Here is a 20,311-nt window from a genome sequence, read left to right as displayed (position 1 = left end):
AGAAACTCTATCTGGTGTGGTTTTTATGTGTATCTCTTCACTTAAAATTTCTGTATATTTTGATTTCTGAAGTTTTTTGTAAAACAAGCGAGATTTTCACTTTGGATCTTTGTATATTCACCAGCCTTCTGCCCATTTAAGATTTACATTCTATAAGGCAAAACTTAGAGTCTCTCAAATTCAATTTTCCCTTAAGTCATTATATTATAATACGTAAGTCAGAAGTTCAGTATATTTCTCTCCAGAATGTGTTGATCGTCTCATATTACTACTTGAATTTTTAGCTGTTTTGTTATTATTGTGTGATGTCCTTGACTTTCTTATAGGATGTGGCATGTAGTTGATAAACATGTGGGATCAAATGAAAACCTGGTACTATGTAATTTCAGTGGAGTGAGTGGTGAGACCGTGGCTCACTTTTAAAACTCTGGAGGGAAGCAAATAGACAACACTCATGTAGCAATGGCCATTACTTAATTTGGAGAAAACTTTGATAAGTATGGTTATAACATGTCTTTAAATTAAAATTTGTTTTTAACTTATTTCTGTTCTTTTTTTTTTGAGTAAAAAGCTGTTCAATTTGGACCATTCTAATAAAGAACATTATCTAACAAGAGGATGCACCGTTACTGTCAATAGCTGGCATGTTACTCTTAGTAACCTTCCTGCTCCTTTTAATTTAGTGACCCATTTCAGCTTTAATGATAAACTTCTTTAATAGTTCCTGAAATGTGTTAACTTATTTATTAATTTCTCCCATTTAATTTTTTTTAAGTCATGGTAAAGAATATCAGCCAAGTTGGATATCAAAATGTGATTCACTTGATTCTTTCAATGCAAAGATGTAATGTAAAACCAAGAGACAATTCTCATTGCACGTTGACCCTTTTGCTTGAATGGACATTGTATGAGGGAAACTCAGTATTGTTAATTAAAGCAAAAAATAACAAAACCTGACATTCACTAATTAGTAACTAATCTGTAAGTGCCAGATGAACTGGCATAAAGTATATTTATATACATTTTAGACATTATCCTGTCTAAAGCAGTGATCCTGTCACTCCGCTGCTTAAAATCTTCCAGTGGCTTCTTTGCAGAGAGAGTGAAACTCACACTCTTACCACACTCTGCCTGGCCTGATGGCCAGCCTAGGTCTCCAGCCTAATGGCCACTCCATCCTTCCTGAACCACAGTAGATAAAATAGCTACCCAATCACATTATCCTTTTGAGTTCACTGAGTGACATTATCTTGTTGATATATTTGGTGTTTTGTTTTTCCCTATCCCTCCTACCCCATTTCCTTATCTCTCCACTCCCATTAGAACATAAGCACCATGAAAGCAGGAAACTTGAATATATTATTTTTCACCGTATTCCCACTGTATAGAACCATGCCTGAATATAGTGATTGCTCAATAAATATTAATTGAATGAGTGGATGATTATCATTTCTCAAAATAACCTTATAGGATAGGTATGATGTCTTTTATACCCATGAGAAATGTTTCCTGAAATCAACTAAACTAATTAGGTGAGTCTCTGGAGTTTAGAATCCATTTGGTGTGAATGAAGAGTATACTTTCCACCATTCTCTTTTGATCAGTTGAGATATTTATATAATTCTGGGTAAAGTCATTGGCTAATCATTTTGAAAGTAGTATGTACTAAATACTACTAAATATTTACTAAATCTCATGCATTACATTTAGGAAACCTTGTTCTCACAAATAAAATTTTTTTAAATAAATTAAAAAGCAGTACTCTGTTATCTTTTCTATATTTAAAAGCATAGGCAAAAATGAAGAAAAACCTGTGGTTGTTATTTATTATTATTTGTTCTCCTTATTTCTTTAAAACTCAATTGAAATTTAAAAAAAAAGAACTCACTGAAATTATTGTGGAAAAGCACCTCTTTGAAATTGACTTAGGAGATTGGCTAGAGATCACTTTATAAATGACCAAAACCCCCCCCAACTGATTAAATATAAAATGTTTATCATTGAATTTATTTTTGTACTATCTTTGTTAAGATCTAGCTTGATACTATACAGAGAAATTTCCTTTGTGTTTCATTACCAAAGTATTAAATATGATGTGTTATACTTTCTTTCTAAACTTTATGATAAATTAAAATACATATCTTGTTAGTTAAGTTACCTGTTATTATGTATTTCTATATGAAACTACTTTTGCTTTTCTCATGAGAATTACATCTGAAAGAAAAAAATTCTCTTAAAAAAACCCCTTCCATCTGCTATTATTTATTAGCACACTTCACTTCTTAATTTCTAGTATAAATCTATCAATCTTGCACACAGAAACATGCAATAATTATTTATATTAAAATCAACTCTCAAAATTGAGATATTAAGTTTTATAATGACTTAGAATAAAATGTGAAGTAGAAAGCATTTAACATCTACAGAAATCAAAGGAAGGAGTATAGTCATGTCTACGTGGTGAGAGATCTGCAAGTTCAACAGAGATAAGAATTTCGATGGGTAATTTAAATTTTTACCTTCGACTTGGGGAAGGCAAAGGAAGAAGGGAGAGAGAGGATTTGTAAGCCGGCTCTGAAGTGTCCTTGGCAAAGATAAAGAGATACTCAGAGCTTTTCACAACGTTAGGGTGGAAAAAGAATGAGCAGCAGGTTTCTGTTTAGATGGTGGGAATAAGCCAGGCTTAGAAACCCAAGAAGGTGATTCCTACACATAAATTTGAGACATTGCAGACTCTAAAAATGGTAAAAAGCCCAAATTATGTACTGCTTCAGTTTTTGAAAAGTAGAATAGCTAGTTGTTTGGAGCCCAATGGAACATTGAATTATTGAGTATTGAGTTATAATCATTTAAAATTTATTAGTTTAAGAGGCCAGCCCGGTGGCACAGCAGTTAAGTGCGCACGTTCCGTATCTGTGGCCCGGGGTTTGCCAGTTCAGATCCTGGGTGCAGACATGGTACTGCTTGGCACGCCTTGCTGTGGTAGGCGTCCCACGTATAAAGTAGAGGAAGATGGGCATGGATGTTAGCTCAGGGCCAGGCTTCTTCAGCAAAAAATAGGAGGACTGGCAGTAGTTAGCTCAGGGTTAATCTTCCTCAAAAAAAAAAAAAATTTATTAGTTTGAAATCTATTTTTCACATTTTCCTATTTAAGATGTGAATTTTGTATGTTTTCAGATAATCACAAGGACTGTTCTGGTGTGTCCTTACACCTCACACGCCTGCCGTAAGTACTTCCAGTTATCCTAGTGGAGTGGCAACTTTAAGATCTTTGAGAACTTAAAAGTAGGAAATCCGCTATACAACAAATTACCCTAAACTTAGTGGCCTAGACAACAAATATTTATTGTCTCAGTTTCCTGTATGTCAGGAAGCTGGGCACAGCTTAGCTGAGTGCCGTGGCTGCTGGTCTCACACAAAGGCTGCAGTCAAAGTCTCAGCCAGGGTCTCAGTCATCTGGGGGCTCAGCCCGGGAGGAGCCACTTCTAAGATGGCTCTCATGGCTACTGACAGAATTCATTTCCTTCCTGGCTATTGGCTGGGGTACTGCCTCGTTTCCTTGCCATGTGGGCTCTAAACAGGGCAGCTCGCAACATGGCAGCTGGTGTCCATCACAGCAAGCAAGGGAGAAATGAGAGGGCATGTAAGATGGAAGCCAGAGTCTTTTTGCAGCCTAGTCTCAGAAGTTACTGAATAATATACAAGTCTGATAAGTGAAGAAAATAGTTGCCACAAATTTTCATACTGTGACTCCTATGATAAAAAAATGAAATCACTTTTGCCGTATTCTGTTTGTTAGAAATAAGAAATTACTAGGTCCACCCCACGCTCAAGGAAAGAGGATTAGACAAGGGCATCAGTGTCAGAGCCAGGAATCAGTGGGAGCCATATCAGTCAGGGATCTCCAGAGAAACTGAACCAATAGATGCTTTTTATATGCGTATACATAGACACAGAAAGAGAGAGACATTTACTTTAAGGAATTGGCTCGCACGAATATAGGGGCTGGCAATTCTGAAATCTGTAAGGAAGGCTGGCAGGCTGGCAATTCTGGCGGAGTCAGTGTTGCAGTTTTAGGTCCAAAGGCAGTCTGGAGGCAGAATTCCTTCCTCTTTGAGGGACCTCAGCCTTTTCTTTTTAAGAGACCCACCCACACTGTAGATGGTGATCTGCTTTACTCAAAGTCAATGATTTAAATATTAATCATATCTAAAAAATACTTTCATAGGAACGTCCAGGCTAGTGTTTGACCAAGCAACTGTGCACTATAGCCTGGTCAAGTTGACACATACAATTAATCACACAGGAGCCATTTAGAGACTGCCTCCCACATTCACTGTGCCGTAAAAATGTCTGTTTACCTATTTGCCCAAGAAAATAAGTTATTTTTAGGAAAAAATATATATATTCTATGTCTTTTTCCATGTTATTTTGTTTTAATTTTCACAAGAATTATGTTTTACAGACCAGTGTATTGAAGTATATCTTATTTTTCCAAGGTAATAGTTTTACCTTTTCAAATCATTGAGATAAATATTGCTGTTTTCTGCAGACAGCCTTTAATTGCTGGCATGTACCTTATGATGGCTCTTGACACTGTTATACCAGCAGGAGAGAAAGGTGAGTAATTATCTTTGAGTATTTACCATTACCTCACAACTAATCTATAGGAATGGATTTACAGTATATTTCTTATAAATTTTTGAATGGCCAATATTTTTGAGTCCCTGAAAAAACAAACCAATTCTTTATTATCCTTGGATTTAAAATAGGTTTTTGTACTATTTCAAGCCAATGGTTTATTATTTCCATTATTTTATTGAGATGCTAAGAATTAAGCCCATGAGTAGGTAGTGAGTTATACAAATTAAAGAATAAATCTTGAGTATGGTGCAAATCAATCATCCATTCCTTAGATGCCAAAGACAAACATCATAACATACGGTGGCATGAACTACTGTAGAGAATATCAGGTTCAAAATCAAGAAGCTAGCAAATGCAATACCGACCCAGTCTTTTAATGTAGATATACTGGGCTTATTTCCCCATTTTAATAAGGATAATAATAGCTGATTCTCCTAAACTTACAAAAAGCTATTGGAATAAGTATACTGTTATTTACTGATGTATGTGACCCTCCGATGAAAGTTCCATATTAAGTACAGTAGTCCCCCCTTATCCACAGTTTCGCTTTCCATGCTTTCAGTTACCTGCTGTGAACCCATGGTCCAAAAATATTAGATGGAAAATTCCAGAAATAAACAATTCATAAGTTTTAAATTGCACGTATTCTGAGTAGCATGATGAAATCTTGAGCAGTCCAACTCCATCCCACCCCAGGAGGTGAATCATTCTTTTGTCTAATGTATCCATGCTGTATACCCTACCTGCCAGTTAGTCACTTAGTAGCTGTCTAGGTTATCAGATTGGCTGTGGGAGTATCACAGTGCTTGTGTTCAAGTGACCTTTATTTTACTTAGTAATGTCCCCAAAGCTCAGGAGTAGTGATGCTGGCAGTTTGAATATGCCAAAGAGAAGGCTTTAAGTGAAAAGGTGAAAGTTCTCAACTTAATAAGGAAAGAAAAAAATCATATGCTGAGGTTGCTAAGAACTACGGTAAGGATGAATCTTCTATCCGTGAAATTGTGAAGAAGAAAAAAGAAATGTGTGCTAGATTTGCTGTCGCACCTCGAATATGTATGTATAGGAAAAACGTAGTATATACAACGTTCACTACTACCCTCAGTTTCAGGCATCCACTGGGAGTCTTGAACGGATCCCCCTGACAAAGGGGGGCTACTGAATTACCCATTTATTTTCACTGGGAATCTTTTAAAGTTAGTAACAAGTATAGTCATTGTTACTGTTCATTTGCTTATTATCAGACATATTTATTGAATTACTACTATGTGTTAGACTATAAGGAAGGGAGAGTATGAAATGGTCCGTTTTCAACAGGCACTGTCAGTTGAGTTATCATAGGTGTTTGTGACCAATTTTTCAAAGATCCTTTTGTTCTAAAAATAAAAACCAAATTTCAAGCTTTTTCAACTGCATAAATTCCCTGGTAAAAGTAACAAATTAAGCCTATGTTTTCACTGACACGGTATTTTGGTTTGGCCCTAGTCATTTTGTCTATGAATGAACTAAAATGTGAGGACAAAGGGTTCTTAACTCGTGTTAGTAAAGTGGCTGGCACACAATAAGTGGTTAATGTCTGCTGAGTTCATGAGCGCATGTTTACTTCATAGGCAAACCCCCATGCCTAGCATCCTGTGAATACTCTAAACATACTTTTAGACAAGAATGATGTTATCTTCCACTTGAATAGTGACTTTTTTCTGTGTTTTCATTTCTCACAGTGGTGAATTCTGACCTTTCATGCCATTATAAAAAGTACCCAATGCATGTTTTTGCCTATAGAGTTCACACTCACCATTTAGGTAAGAACTTTAAACTACATGTTAAATTATGCATATTTACCACTGTGCTTGCCATTTCCATAAATGTAAAATGTAAATTATATTTGACCTTAAATCTGTTTCACTAAAAGAAGTTTGCACAATACTTTGAAATTCTGTATGTTTTTTCATCATACTGTTTTCATAAAATAGCTAGCATTGGGGGTTCTGAAAATATTCACATTTTATTTTGAAATGGGAAAGCAAATAATGCCTTTTATTTTTCTAATACCTTATTACATGATTATCATTTGTGCTCATTACAGGTAAGGTAGTAAGTGGCTACAGAGTAAGAAATGGACAGTGGACACTGATTGGACGTCAGAGCCCCCAGCTGCCACAGGTGTGTAGAGTCTAGTTTAAGTTTGAGAGAAAAAATATTACTCAGCAGATAGTAATTTAAAAAAACCTCATAAAACCCTTGTAAATTTCTCTGACCTCTAAGCATCTCTAAATCGAGCTTTACTGTATATCCAAGCAGTGTATAGCCTCCTTTTTTACAACTTCCAACTTGATGGTTTTCTTATTGATACTCTTAATATTTCTAAATGTGGTGGTGAACTGTGTGTATGTGTGTGTCTTCATCCTCTACCCACGGTGTTCCAAGCCTCGAGTTATTAAAGCATGTGGTTCTGGGTTTTACTGATCCTTTTAATGAATCATTGTTTGTCTTCTTGGCAGGCTTTCTACCCTGTGGAACACCCAGTAGATGTCAGTTTTGGTGACATACTGGCAGCAAGATGTGTGTTCACTGGTGAAGGAAGGACAGAAGCCACGCACATTGGGTATGATTCTGCAAATTCCACTATAGAAAAAGATTTTATTGGAACAAGGCATGATTATAGGTGACAGTTATCTTTATGAAAGAATTCCACATTTTTTTCCCATTATGAACAATTGCAAGAAAGTATGTAGCACTGTATCATTTTAGAACTGATCGATTTGGGTAAACTCGAGAACATGTGCTTATTTTTTCACGTTTCCTTTCTTCCTGCTTATTCAAGACCTTCAGTATCACACCTCTATATTATACTTACCTCAAGAGTGCATATTACTTCCTCAGACTCACTTTAATAAAGAAAAATATAATGATTGTGAATTGTTTTTCCTCAAATGTCCTTTAGCCCTGTGTTTAAATTTAGGCAGATATATGGGTTCTGCATTTGGTGGTGTCCATTAATTACTCAGAGCCATGGGTTTTTCTGCCTGTTGAAACTTCTATGTATTCAATGTTTTCTAGTTATTTTGTCTACCCAATGAGGATAATAAGATGCAGCACTTTTGCAAAACAGGATGTTGGACTTTGAAATAATTTTCAAAATACTGAACCTCTTTGAAATAAGTAAAATTTTCAAAGCACTGTGAATTCTTTCAAAAAAGGTATGCCTAAATTAAAAATGAAAGATAGTTTCTTATCGTCTTGTTAGTTAGAAAGAACCAAGAAGCCTCCTTTCCATGTTAAACTAGGTTATAAAATATTTACTGATGCTACCTGGAAGCTGGAGTTTTAAACCATTTTATCTTTTGATCAAAGAGAAATTATAGAAAGTAGGCATCTGAAAATATGCATTAGATGCACTGGAGGTAATTCATATGATGACAAGAAGAACTGTTGGCTGTCATGGGAAAAAGAAAAGGTACTGATGTAGGTAACAGAAAAAAAGGGCCTTTGAGATGGTGGAATAGGATTTTGTATGTCAGTCTAAAAGGATTTTTATATTAATAAGCATCAATTTTGAGGCTAAAGGTAGAAAATATATGTTTAGAATAGAAAAAATGATCAATTTATATTAAAAAAGATGTTTCCAACAGCTTTGCTTTTTGATAGATTTGACAAATTTGGACAAGAAATTTGAGAAAAACAATAAAATTATGGAATTGCACAAAACGGTAATAAGAAAAGATTGACAAAGTAGACTTAATTAGATTTGAAGGAAAGAGTCTGACAATTCACTTCTTCACAGTCTTTCTACATGAAGTAATAGGATTTGCAGGGTATTGATCAGCTGACCTTGGTTTTATGTTAGTGTAGAGCCCCAGGAACTTTACATAAATGCTATGGGTTATTTTATTAACCTTTGAAATAGATAAACAAAATTGTAAAAAAAATCCCTTTCAACACATCGTATGTATTAGTTTACAAGTTCAAGTGTGGAATAAGTAGAATGTTTTGGTTAGAGCTCCCTTTAAAATGGGGGGCAGGAGGGCCTTGTAAGTTGGCCAGATGCTGTCCTTTGAGAATCCTCTGTGAGGCAATATCAACCGGAGAAGTTAATGACTTGTTACAGGACCAGCATGAGAGGCCAGAGTGATCTCTGGAGGCCTCTTTCAGTTTCATGAGTCCAGAATAATTCTAATCTTTTTTAAAGTATGCATTTTGCTTTAAAATAATACATCCAAATGATTATACCAGTCTGTCTTTTTGTAAATCTCATGTGGGCTAAAGGAAAATCCATTTTGTAGTACAAATGAAATGGAAAGAAGTTATAGGCAATTACGTTATTTGGCAAGTCCATATTCTGAATACTTAATTTATACTAAAGAAGCAATTTTTTTCCAGTAGAATGATAAACTAATAAGACAGGTTTGGATAAATTTAAATATTAATAAAATCCTCATAATAATGCTTAGCATTCCTATAGCATTTAATATGCTTTTTAGTTTTAGAAAAGTAGTAACAGCAATGCATCTGTTTTGTAAAATGATAGATACCACTTCCATAGGGTAGTATAGAATCACAGTTGAGAGTTTAACCAGTAAAAAAAGAAAGCTAGTATTTTATGATGTCTATTAAATTAAGTGATACTCTGTAAATCTCCTCTCCCTCTCCTCCCTTCCCACTGAATCCCCAACTCACATACACAAACATGCACTCCCACTGGGCATGAGTTTGAATCCTGAGCATGAAGCTGACTTAGATACAAATCCCACTTATCCAAAGGTCTTATGGGGCCAGTAGATGCCCCCTCCAGACACTGGAAGAACCATCAGCTTCAAGGGTTTTGTTTTTTTGGTTTTTTGGGTTTTTTTGATGGAGATTAGCCCTGAGCTAATATCTGCCACCAGTCCTCCTCTTTTTGCTAAGGAAGATTGGCCCTGAGCTAACATCTGTGCCCATCTTCCTCTATTTTATATAAGGGATGCCTGCCACAGCATGGCCTGATAAGCGGTGCGTAGATCCGCGTGCGGGATACAAACCAGTGAACCCCCGACCGCAGAAGCAAAGAGCATGAATTTAACCACTACACCACTGGGCTGGCCCCATCAGCTTCAAGTTTTCAACCTTCTTATTATGCAGCCACCTGAAAACTAGGTTTTACAGCAAAATTGTATCCTACTGGGAAAATTTTCAGTTGAAGGATTTTTCCATCCAATCCGAGCTTAACTCTATATTAAGGTAGAAATTTTAGGACTGGAGAAAACTTTGCTTGGATAGAACAATCATAGTTCTAATAAAAAGCACCTTAAAAAATAAGGATCGATTTTCCCAGACAAGCAATTCATCTCAAAATACAACCATTAAAAAATAGATGGTTTAAGACAAGACATATTAATCAATTTACTTAATGGTACCTTTTTAAATTCATATATATAATATTTCTTTTTAAATAGTAAATATGGTAATATATCTTAGACACAGTTGCACCGGTGTGTATACTGACAACATAATACCAGTTAATATATGAAGAAGCAATATTTTGTGCCTGACTACATTATATATTTTATACGCAACATGACACTTCTCTAAATTTATTTCAAGTGTTTAGTCAAGTTTAAACTACAACAACAAAAAGCAATTTTTTTTTGTAAAGATTGGCACCTGAGCTAACAACTGTTGCCAATATTCTTTTTTTTTTCTGCTTTTTCTCCCCAAATACCCCCAGTACATAGTTGTATATTTTTAGTTATGGGTCCTTCTAGGTGTGGCATGTGGGACACCGCCTCAGTGTAGCTTGATGAGCAGTGCCATTTCCGCGCCCAGGATCCGAACCAGCAGAAACCCTGGGCCACTGAAGCAGAGCGAGTGAACTTAACCACTCGGTCACGGGGCCGGCCCCAACAAAAAACAATTTGATTAAGTCAGCTAATTTGCCTAAAAGTTTGTATGCTAAAACTTAAAATTAATTCTTGAGAATTGGTAGACCATATTTACCTATTTGATCAATTTTCTGTGTCATATTTTTCATTTGGAACCAGTTATTTCATGTACATATGAGAATGTCTAATGAATATTCATCGAAACCAAGCATAGCACTTTAAGCAACATTTTAAAGTGTATTATATGCAAATATAAAGTTATGTGATTAATAACTCCTTAATGTATAAGTTTAAAAGCACCATGAAACCTCTTAAGAAACAATTCAAAGATTTGTGAAATAACTTCATTGGAGTTTTCATATTTCTTTCCAAAATTAGTATTACTCACCATTGGTTATTTTTCAGCCTGGCATCTGTTGAGTGTAAGGGGCAGGAGCCAGGCATGAGGGAATCATCAAAGTGCAGTATCACTGGCTGAAACATGGTCATGGTGTCCGACAATATATGGTTTCTTTTAATTATACATTTCAGAATACTTGGTACTTTCTTAAATCTTTATTACATATCTTTATCATATGAAATAATATATTTTTGTAAAGACCCTCATAGAACATGATACATAGATAAACAGATAGATATAAGTATTTTTCAGAAATGCTGTGAAATGCTATAATCAGTTGAGTTTGTAAAATTGACCTGACTCAGCAGTATGATATATTAGGGGTAACAGGTTATGCCGTAATAGGTTGTAAACATTTATTAAGATAGATTATGCATTCTTCTTTCATTCAACAAATAGCTTTTGAGGGCTTGCTATTTTCAGGCTCACCACACTTTGTCTAGATTTAAAGCTGGCTGGTATAAAAGAAATAGTTATCACATAAGCACTTTATTATGGATGGAGATGAAGGAAATGCACCACTGTGATTTTAGAATGTAAGTGATGCCAGTAGTCATCATTTAGGAAATCATATAGGCATTAGGGAATGTTTAAAGGGCTGCTTGACAGAGCCAGGGTAGACATGTGGACACAATCTCCTATACTTTCTCATGTTAATAATCGTTAGATTGACAGAGGTGAATTGCATATGTTGTGCTCTATGGAAAATAAAGATAGATGTGTCAGAATTCTCTCTTAGGAATACAGAAAGCAGTTTGGTTTAAAGTCAGATTTTTTTTTTTTTTGAGTGAAAGAAAAATGAATGTGGAATGAAATAGGCAAAGTGTGTTGCTGATACCAAGGATGATTTGAGTCCTAACATGTTTAGGCGATGTTAGTTTCTCTGTCAGATAGGAGCTCAGAGTTACCTTGACTACAAGTTCAAGTATAGATGGAAAGGAGTGAAGTATGACTCTTTTCTTTCTCTTCAGCTCTTGAATGAAATTTTCTTTGTGATAGCAAAGATTCTGAAATTATTTGATCAGCTCAATTTTGCATGGTAGAATCAGTACCTTAAATGAACTATAGTGATGAGCTGATTAGGCTGTCTCACAAAATCACATGTGTTTAGACATGAACATGGGCATGATGTTTTTAAACAGTAAAATATGGAAAGATCTGTCCAAGGATTAGTTGCCAGCTTCAATTATTGTTATATACATTTATTAAATTTTTTCCTTTCATTAATTTGAGAAGCTTGCATAATTATTTTGCTTTCTCTCCCTACACAATGATTCTAAGTTTTCTAAGCTACAGCCACACTTAAATTCCTTTCCTCTCTCTTGATCTATACATTTTTCCTCATTTTGAATGGGGGGAGGGGAGGTAATATGGTGAGAGGCTCTGGCTTATTACTTTGGCACCAGCCATTCCTTTTATTGCACATAATTTTCGCAGCTACTCCAAGGCTGTTAAAATGTAATTCTTAGGAATGGTGTTTTGACACGTGAAGATATGTGTGGCGAACAGGTGTTTGTTTGGGATTGCACTTCACTATTTGCTTATATTTCATGGGAGAGGCAATTACGCTGACAGGTATCAGATTCAGAGAGCGAGAAGCCAAATGATTTTTTAAAGCATAAACAGAGCTGCTTATGGCAAGGGCTCATTCCTGTGGTCTCTCAGGGGCTCTCCATTTTCAGAGCTTAGAGAAACCACATTCCTGTTTATAAAAACTTTTTTATTTTTTTTCCTTCCCTTACTGATGTCATTAGTGTTGCTATGGAGAGGAAGTGAGTGCCGCATGACATTGCTGGAAAAATCAACACTGACGTATTTCTGTACAGTAAATAGTCCACTTCATAGCTTGTTTTTTTATTAGTAAAGGCTTGCTAAAAATTGTCAGAACTAATACCAAAAAGGAAATGTTCCTTTACCCAAACTCCCTTAGTATATAAAAGTTTGTGAAGGTGTACCTAAATAATAATAGTGATGAGAATGCGATACATAGTAACCCATGTGAATTGAGGAAGAGGAAGTCATTTAATAGACTAGTAGGCATAATTTATATTATTTGGAACTTTTTTCTTGGAAATGGCCATCCCATTGTTTTAAAATCTAGTTTGAACATTGTGTCATTCACTTGTACTGCACACCTCCACACGCCCCCCCCCCCCAGTCAGGTCTGAGCCCTTAGAAGATATGAGAGCTGATTTTATTTTCTATCATTCCTGAGGTATTCTTTGCTTAATCGCTTCCTCACTATAGAAGCCAAGGTGCCGAGTCAGCTGTCAGGGACACATTTATAATGTCTTAGTATCAACCATGATTCTTGATTTATCTGACCACGAGAAAGGAGGCAGCTACCAAAACCAAGATCTCAGGCTTTCAGGGTTAAATGGAAAAAGCCATTTTTAAAGACTTGTAAATAATATATGATATTTCTGTTGAAGTGTTCTGAATTTTACTGTTAAGTAAATAATTAAGATTTCCCATGAGAAAAAAACTTTGCCCAATCCATGAGTTTTAGCAAATGAAAGAAGGATTCAAGAATAAAAGGATGTAGAAGAGGAAAGAAAGTATCTCGCTACTACTTAAATGCCATTTCCATCTGCGGTATTTGGTAATAACCATGGAGTGACTGCAAATGGATACTCCATTATTAAGTGGAAATATGCCTTTGACAATGTGCTTTTGATGTTGAAAACTGTGATGGCTTTTAATGAAAGCTATAAAATAAATGCACAGCATTTCCACCTTTGAATCCATTGGCTGGCAGATTTACTGGTTGCATTTTTCTTGCGTTAAGAATGTGTTTTATGTGAATGGCTGATTTGTTGTGTCTACTTTTTTTTTTTTTTTTGCCTGCAGTGGCACATCTAGTGATGAAATGTGCAACTTATACATTATGTATTACATGGAAGCCAAGCACGCAGTTTCTTTCATGACCTGTACCCAGAATGTAGCTCCAGAAATGTTCAGAACCATCCCCCCAGAGGCCAATATTCCAATTCCTGTGAAGTCCGACATGGTTATGATGCATGGACATCACAAAGGTAAAATTGGTGTTGAATTTAAAGGAACATAGGATTTTGTATTTTATATTTTCTTATGTGTCTCACTTGACTATATGATTAATATTTAAAATCGTCCTCCTTCTGTCAAACAATCCACATGAACACATAATCTGATTCCCTTTTCCCTCTTTTGTACCCTAGCTCCCTTCCTGATGTTCCCTCATCAAAACAGTTAAAGTGAAAAATCCCAGTTAGTGATGAAACAGATTAGTTTTGGTATCAGTTCCATAAATGTAGATCTTTCTTCATTTAATTCATGTTTTCTGGTTTCTCCATTTCATTCCTCCCATGACTGGTAACGACTATGCAATTTATGAATTTATACAGCATGTTCTAAGGATTCCTAGAGTTTGCCAATGAAAATGGTTATCATGTCCAACCATACCCCAAATTATCTGTTTAATGGGCCTCTTCAAGCACAGAATGATTCTTGATTTATGAGGCATTATTAGTGTTGGCCTTTTTGGTCTCATTCTCAGAAGAGTTCTTTAAATTGCTGTTCATCTGCAAAATGGTCATATTGATTGTCGTTTCTTTAGTTTAAAATTTCAAAATCCACATCCCATTTTATTGGATGAAGTATGCTGAAACTACTGAGTTTTACAAGTTCAATCTTAAAATGCCAGAGCAACTTCTTATTTCTTTCTATTGGAAATTTTATGAAAGATGTTAACATAGCAGTCAGGTCATTTATTTAAGTTCCTAATATATTTATAGAATGTGCCTTAAAATGTTCTTAAAATATTAATAAATTCACTTTTAAAAAAACAAAAAACAAATGCAAGCAGTTTTAAAGCATTTTTAAAATTCTGTGTTGTGTATATATTACTGAAAGAGTAGTTGATCTAGTTATTAAGTCAGAAGACTGGTAAAGGTGGTTGTGCTGGAGTTTGTGTGAGAATTAGAGCGTTTCTACCGTATAAATTCTTAATACTGTTGTTTTTATGAAACATAAGACCCTGAAAATATTTATATATTGATGGCATATTTCCAGTAAACTATTTAAAGTATGTAATACATACTGCAAATTTATGCTTGACTTTTTTAACCCTTTACAGAAACAGAGAACAAAGATAAGACTTCACTACAACAGCCAAAACAAGAAGAAGAAGTGTTAGAACAGGGTATGTATGCTTACTTCTGTAACTAGGCCTGTAAAACTATTCATTACCCAAATAGGCAACCAAACTTTAAAGTTATTGAGATATTTTAGGACTTTCTTTATCAGTCTCCAAACCTATGTGTTGCTGTTTTTATATAATATGTAATTCATGAGAAAATCATCAATTGTTGCACTTGAGCTTTGAAAGTAAAAGTCGTTAGTGTAATTTAGCCCCATTAGATTTTTCTGTCTTTGTTTTAGTTTATTTAATATTGTAACTTTTAAATATAGTGCAAAGAAGTGCAAATAGAATTAGTAGAAACAATCAGTGGGCTGCTTTTGAGATCTTATGACCTTTACTATTTGAATTCTTGTGTGTTTTGTATGATGTGTTTATTAACTATATTTGAGGTTCAAGAAAAAAGAAATCAAGAGTTAAACCTGCATCTCTCTTAAGTCATTCTTCTCTGCCTTCAGTAAGGTAGGAGGGATTATCGTCTTAGGCATTTGTAATTTTGTGTTAAGTTGCTGTCTGCTGAGCTAAGAAAGCATCATTCTTCCTCTGTTCTCTTTATTTGAAGTGGTGATACTTGATGCTTTGTGGCATATACTGCATGTGCTGTCACTGAAAAACTATTCCCCTGAATCTTGGTTTCTTGCCAGTTGTTTGGAAGATAGTATTTTGTCTTAGGTGTTCGAGTATGTTATCTCATCGAGTCGTTTTTGGCCTACGTGTGATATATCTTGAAATGTTAGTTTAATGTTAATGCAAACACATTTCTAATGATAACATAAAGTGTACAGGAAATAGGTAAGATTTTTCTTTTAGCAACATAGAGAAATTTCTGACTCTTTGGATCTTGTAGACCACTATTATAAATCTTCAAAATGTATTCTCTTAGGTCTAGGTCGGAGGTATCACGCTTGCATTAATAGTCTTTGCAAAATTAAAGTATCTAGTCTTTTTGAAAGAAAAAAATGCACTCTGAAAGGGGAATAGGGTAAACTGTGATATAACAGGTTTTAAGTTATATAAATTGTATATAATTTATATAATATAAATGTAATTTATATAAATTATAGTTCATAACATCTCATTCTAACAAAGTGGTCTTTAAAAAAATACAAGTTAGCTCAAAATTGTTTCTATTTTTGTGTTTAAGTCGAAAAAGGGAGATGATTTCATACTAGTTTATACTAAATGGTTCATACTAAACTATTGAATATAATTTAAAATAGCTAAATTTATCAACTCTGTGTATATATTTGTAAGGAAGTCAGTAATTGCAGCCTAAATATGTAGTATTAACAGTGTTTAATATAATTTTACTGAAATTTGTTCAGACTTAAAATGAATTATTTTGACATTGCACACACTGTTTGAAATGTACGTCGTGGAAATAATTGGAGGCATTTTAGAATACATTTCCTAATATGAACATATGTGATATCGCATGGAATGAGACCACCAATTAGTAGGTGCATCTTGTGAAATGGTGAGTTTCTACGAAAACTGAGGGTGGACTGTGGTTCCTTTTGAAGCTAATTGAGTTGATCAAGGGAGACATTGAAAACTCTGGAAGATGAGAAACCCAAAGGTTTTGTTAGCAGAGGAATCTTAAATGTTAGATTTAACCTGTTCTTTCCAGATCATTGGATTTAGGGGGTATCATATCTGCCTACAAGCCAAATCATTTAAAATAGTTTCATATTTTGCCATTGATTTACCCTTTCCTGTTTGATAACATATATATAGTATTAAAAAGTTTAAATATACCCAAAGTCTTACTGGTTCCAGAGAAAATTACTATGGACTCATAAGAAATTATTTTCCTGTAGTTACTGTTTCCTTCTACTTATAAAAATGCTATAAAGTGATTTAACTTGGGAAGAAAAAAAGCATTATTTTGACTCAATTTTTATACTGCAGAAAATAGGCTGTGGTATTTGTAAGTTGAAATTAGTGGGTTTATCAGAATGTATATGAAGACAAATACCTCACCAAAAGCCATTTCAATGACCAGTGTAGCCTGTGTATTATTCTAGTGGTCTTTGGGGACCACTGGCCTAGAATCTATAGAGAAATATAGAAATATATTAAATGCATATTTGTACAGAGTCCATTTGATTTGCTAATGAGATCCATCTATTTCCTTGCAATACACAGGGCAAATCTACTCATTACTGAGAGAGTATCCCATTTTTTTCAGAGATATTTGTTTGCCCAAATGTCTATTTGTATTCATTCCCTAGGGAGTTAAATTGACCAAGTAGCTAATAGAAGGGCTCTAATTATTCAAATAAATTATGCCATATATGCTGATTTTTAAAGTAAACCCTTAAACTTAACACTTTGCCTTATTTTGCTGTTATGGGCAAAACTATTTACATTCAAGTAGTCCTCCAGGTTGTATTGATTCTTTTAATATTTTAAATCCCCAATAAATAAAAGCCTTGAATTATTTCAGTTGTGCTAGCCACAAGCTGACAGACGGCATCTATGTTGGTCACACAGAAGATGCCAAACCCCCATTGGAAATGGAACTGTTGAGGGGCAGGAAGGAAAAGACTCAAAAATATTAGAGGACATGCCCTCAAAGGCAAGCTCTCTACCCATCAACAAACTAATAGAGGTAGTTCTACCTAAATGATGCAAACAACGTGCGTATTTTTTTGCTTCTTATCTCAATACATTGGAAAGCAGATAGGAACATAAAGGTCAAGATATATAATAAATGCTATGTTGGAAAGAAGGGACGACCTTTATTAAGATAGTAAAAAAAAAGAAAGAGACATACTCATATTCCGTAAGGTGAAAAAAAAAGAAATGTAACTGCCACGAATGGACAGGAAGTAGTAGATACTTACTACTACTACTTCTGGTAGGTACCAACATGGAGAAAAAAAATTCAAAGCAGACCAGTCATCTATTTAGTACAGATTTATCTAATACTCAGTTTCTCCAGGAGAAATATAAGTATTTTATTTTCTTTGCAATTCTAATCACTAAAATTGTTAGCTGTTAATTTTTGCCAGAATGTTAATCTTGATTGGAAATTAACTAGAGTTTGAAAGAGACATGTGAGTCGTGTGAATCCATGTGGCCCAGCCTGTGCTTCCTCACAAACATGCTGACCTTCCACCATATCCATGTCTACATCTGCTCTCTCTAGAACAAAATTTGGTATAAAGCAAATGTATCTCGGACTCTATCTCAAAAGATTTAATCACAGAGACACCAGAAGAGCCTCATTCTATGACAGCTCGACCTATCAGGTTGTCCTGGATCATGCAGCAAGGGGAAACATTTTAATGAGGCTTTAATTAATTCTGCAGGAATTTTTTTAAAATAATGCTTGACTGATTTTTTAAAATAATATTCATTGTAGAAGATATGGAAATTACAAAAGTATGAAGAAACAAATAAAATCACCCATAATCCCTAGAAATATGGGTGTATACAGACATCTGTGGGTGAAACATATATTATACATATAGGCACATTATTTTAACAGTATTTAGATCATAACGTATGCACAGTTTTGTATTCTCTTTTAACCGTATTATATCTTGAATATTTTCCCCAACTATAAAAATTAGTGGCAAGTGGAATTTTTAATGGCTGCATGTGTGTATTCCTGCCCATACTGCTTTGCAAAACAGCCTATTTGCCTATAGCTGATCTTATCTGTGAGTGAGTTGATTGTCTGCCTCCATGCAGAAAAATACTAAGGGATATTCAAAACAAAGTGAAATGTCACCATCTTTTGAAAACATTGTAAGTAAAGAATTACCTATGTACATGCTAAGTACAATAAGTTAAACAATAGAACCCAATCAGACAGTGATTTGGGGTGGAGGAAATGAATCCTAGGAGACTATGCAGAATGAGGACAGTGGCATTGAGGTTTTCCAGAGCAGACATACAAACACATCCCTCATTTATATGTTGTGGTTGGCACTTTGAAGAAACCAAAGCATGTTTTGTACATTCTTTTTATTTCTTATGCATTATGATTTCTTCTATATGTTCACTACACCAAAGGTACAACCTGAGCTTTCTATTAACATTGTTTACACAAGGAATATGGGCCGAAACTAAAAGCCTTACCAGCTGCAAGCAAGGATCTATACAACTACATTTAAGAGTTCTGAATTTGAGTGTTTCTCTCCTTTAAAATTCAAAGAATAGATGTAGTATTGAAATTTATGTCAGTTGTATTGGGAAGATTCAATGTCTTAAAAAAACTCAAGGCAGAATTGAAAGTCCAAATCTACAATACCAAGATGTCCTTGTTATTGTGCATTATGCTCTGGACAGCATTTATTTTGCTGCAGAAAGAGCCTTTAACATGTTTTATTCAGTTTGCTCCAAACTCTTCTCATTGTAGTCTTTGTGCCCTCGTGTAATCAATCTTTCTACTCAAAGGTCAGCATGAGCTACTATATTCCCAAGGCAGGGAGAATATGACAAAAATACAATTTGTAGAGGGAAAACACTCCATGACCCCAGATAGTTAAAGGTCTTCAGACACCTTCTGTGAAACAGAATAATTTCACAGTGGTTTTATGCTAACAAAAGTGAATTACCATTGGCATGTTTTATCAAATAAGCAGAATCAAGGGAACAAGGTTGCAAGGTAAAAAGACAGTAGTCTACTGTTAAAGCTTGTTAAAGTAACAGTTGGTAAACCATTTATGAGAGGAGTGAAACAAAGGCTTGGCTTAGTGGCTAAAATTTCTATTTCTTTGCTTTGTTCAAAATAGGATATTCCCTTCATCCCCTAATAAAGTACCAATGATTGTAATAACATCTTCTTAGCTAATTCCGAGTACTCTTAATGCCACTTTGCTGGTTAAAGAAGATACAGTTCTTGTTTGTATTCCCATTCACTACAAATTTATCGGTTTGTTATGATTTATGAGCAGCTCACAAGTCTTTATTTATTGAGCTCATCTATCAAACACAATTCTAAATACCCCTCAAGGCTCTGGGAAGCTGAGCGGATGCTGTTTTGAATTAGTTTTCTAATAACAGAATAGGCAGATGTGAATGATCGTTTATCACGTGGTTGAGCTTTCTGATACAGATTTGTGTGCCTGATAGGTGCAAAAGCCATCATCTCCTAACTTCTTTTTTATATTTGTCTCATCTTCTTAAAAAAAGAAGAAAAGCCCGTTTCTGATTGTTTTTCAATCAGATGAGTCCTCTAAGAGGGAAAAATGATAAAGTTCATTTTATTTGTGATCCTTG

The 20,311-nt window shown here is 34.8% G+C and overlaps 1 protein-coding gene across 13 annotated transcripts in view; it reads left to right on the top strand.

The window, feature by feature from the left end:
* The window catches only part of PAM (peptidylglycine alpha-amidating monooxygenase), a 147,858-nt gene that overhangs the window by 76,331 nt on the left and 51,216 nt on the right, over positions 1 to 20,311 (top strand). For all 13 annotated transcript variants that reach the window (XR_006889327.1, XM_046665908.1, XM_046665907.1 and 10 more), the window contains exons 7-13: positions 3,178 to 3,226; positions 4,553 to 4,620; positions 6,363 to 6,443; positions 6,728 to 6,804; positions 7,143 to 7,246; positions 13,750 to 13,934; positions 15,014 to 15,079. Coding sequence is in view for 12 of the 13 variants with exons in the window: in XM_046665908.1 (XP_046521864.1) it covers positions 3,178 to 3,226; positions 4,553 to 4,620; positions 6,363 to 6,443; positions 6,728 to 6,804; positions 7,143 to 7,246; positions 13,750 to 13,934; positions 15,014 to 15,079 (630 nt within the window). In the remaining variant the exon portion in view is untranslated. The remainder of the gene's footprint in view (positions 1 to 3,177; positions 3,227 to 4,552; positions 4,621 to 6,362; positions 6,444 to 6,727; positions 6,805 to 7,142; positions 7,247 to 13,749; positions 13,935 to 15,013; positions 15,080 to 20,311) is intronic.

Source organism: Equus quagga, chromosome 7, assembly GCF_021613505.1.
Source record: "Equus quagga isolate Etosha38 chromosome 7, UCLA_HA_Equagga_1.0, whole genome shotgun sequence".
In the NCBI taxonomy this organism is placed as follows: domain Eukaryota; kingdom Metazoa; phylum Chordata; class Mammalia; order Perissodactyla; family Equidae; genus Equus; species Equus quagga.
Note: the sequence above shows the minus strand (reverse complement) of the source record. Positions and strands in the feature narration are given on the sequence as shown.